The following is a 1894-nucleotide window of genomic DNA, read 5'->3' on the forward strand; positions in this document are numbered from 1 at the left end:
TGACACTTTTTTTCGGAGGGAAGATCGAAGATGAAACGTTTACCCTCTATTTTGTACCAATCATTTCGACAGATTGACGCCATAAGATAAAGATAAGATCCATAATCGAGAGGTGGCATATCCTATCTTACACCAAACAAACATCTGTCATCTAAATTTTCTTGATATTTGTCATACATCATATGAAAACACCTAACTATATTCTCCCAAAAATAAATAAACAAATTTTGGAATAAATTTTATTAATCTACCCCAAAAGTACACTTAGAAAAGCCCATTTAGCCATTTTTCCTTCGTGTTGCCGCTCACAATTAATTTAAAGGTACAACTACTAGTGCACTTAGTACAAACACTAAGCGTAAACAGAGCCACAAGATAAGGCCATCAAAAGGATAGCAGCTTGCTCTTCTTCCCCAAGTTTTCTCCTGTGATTGATGTTTGATCTAGGTCTCTGCCAAGCCACATCCAACCCAAATGCCCACAATTTCTTCCCAATCTTTCCGGTACTCTCTCCGCTGCTGCCTGTGCAACTGTTGCTGCTGCTGGTTTGATGGCTGAAAATTCTGGCATTTGCTGATTTCTTGGCTTTCTTTTCCTCTTTTGCGACACCCATTAGGGCCCTTATCTTTTTCCTGCTCCGGATCCCACATGCATTGCACAATGACTGCAGGCAAAACGACAAAAACCTCGAGTGTAAACGTTAAATATTCAAAATAAAGGGACGCCTATACAGACAGGGTTGTTGTATGTATATACCTTGGGACCAGCTGGACCGCCTCTCCAGAGGGGCGTTTTTGAGGTGCCGCAGTTAACACATGTCTTGACATTTGTGCTATCGGATGATAATCTATCAGGGGTCGGAGTTTGGCTACTCATCTCTTCGGATTCTGATCCCTGAGACAAAAAGTCCGAATGATTTTATCTAACTTGATCAAATACAAAAAAGAACCCTCGAGCTAATGACGATCGCGATCACTTACTTTATCACTCAGATCCACCATTTCCAGGCTCGCGATCAAAGATCTCACAAAATCCCAGATGAAATACTAGATCAATTACAGAAAAAGGGTGCCTAACAACTCCCGATCAAACCAACCAAAACAAAGATCACAGATCCACGTGAAATCGAAAGGAAACCAGAGACCCAACTCAATACTAGCTTGAAACGAATCTAAACCTTGATCAACATACGTCTAATAACACACAAACAACGAAAACACCAGAACGCTGGCATATGATAAGGCTCTAGCGAAGTGAAAATACGAGTTAAACCAAGACATCAACGCCTCTTATCTCTCTATCCAAAGTACACAAACAAAGGAAAAGCACTCGAAGTCGAAGAAGAAGGCTTAAGGGAATGGTGGGAGTGGAGGAATCGGGATTGAAAACGAAACTCAGACAACACCCACAGAAGCAGAAGACGAAGAAGTATCGGAGAGTGAAATTGGGGGCGATTGTGAAAAGAGAAATTTTCGAGGGACTTTATATATCACACAAGGGAAACCCTAAATCGGGGGAAAAATGAAAAGACTACAAAGGGCATGGGTTTCCAATCTTTTACGGCCCCGCCAAGACTTAGAAAACGGCGCCTTTGTTTAATTTCATTGGAATGGGGGTGTTTTGGGAATTCGGGAGAAATATTTTGGTGTTTGCCGCCATAGAACAGGTTTTTCACTAGGGTTTTCTCACACGTGCGCCGCACACGATTTCCCCTCCCTCGTGGCAAAATTTGGTAGTCAATCAAATATATGATGGGGTTTCTCTATTTGGTAAAAAACTATCGGCTAAAGAAAAAATAAATATTGGGTCTACCCAATGAACATGTTTTTTGGGGGGGAATATTGATACGTCTGAGGTGTTTTACAGTTACGGATCACAAAACATACAACCTACG

At 41.3% G+C, this 1894-nt stretch overlaps 1 protein-coding gene across 1 annotated transcript; it reads right to left on the minus strand.

Moving 5' to 3' along the window:
* Window positions 1-218: 218 nt before the first annotated feature.
* LOC142554977 (GATA transcription factor 16-like) lies at window positions 219-1473 on the minus strand. Its single transcript, XM_075665599.1, has 4 exons — window positions 1279-1473; window positions 981-1243; window positions 757-894; window positions 219-664 (listed from the first exon to the last, which is right to left on the minus strand). The coding sequence occupies exons 2-4, from the start codon at window positions 999-1001 to the stop codon at window positions 353-355; spliced, it is 471 nt and encodes a 156-aa protein (XP_075521714.1). The 5' UTR covers window positions 1002-1243; window positions 1279-1473; the 3' UTR covers window positions 219-352.
* Window positions 1474-1894: the final 421 nt, after the last annotated feature.

The sequence above is a fragment of the Primulina tabacum genome, chromosome 9 (assembly GCF_025594145.1).
Source record: "Primulina tabacum isolate GXHZ01 chromosome 9, ASM2559414v2, whole genome shotgun sequence".
Taxonomy (NCBI): Eukaryota; Viridiplantae; Streptophyta; class Magnoliopsida; order Lamiales; family Gesneriaceae; genus Primulina; species Primulina tabacum.

Bases quoted from the DNA above. Each gene is read 5' to 3' on its own strand.
- LOC142554977 (XM_075665599.1), bottom strand. From the start codon at position 1,001: ATGGTGGATCTGAGTGATAAA. The intron at 895-980 runs GTAAGTGATCGC...TTTTTGTCTCAG, and splicing joins TGGTGGATCTGAGTGATAAA to GGATCAGAATCCGAAGAGAT. The intron at 665-756 runs GTATATACATAC...TTTTGCCTGCAG, and splicing joins GCGGTCCAGCTGGTCCCAAG to TCATTGTGCAATGCATGTGG.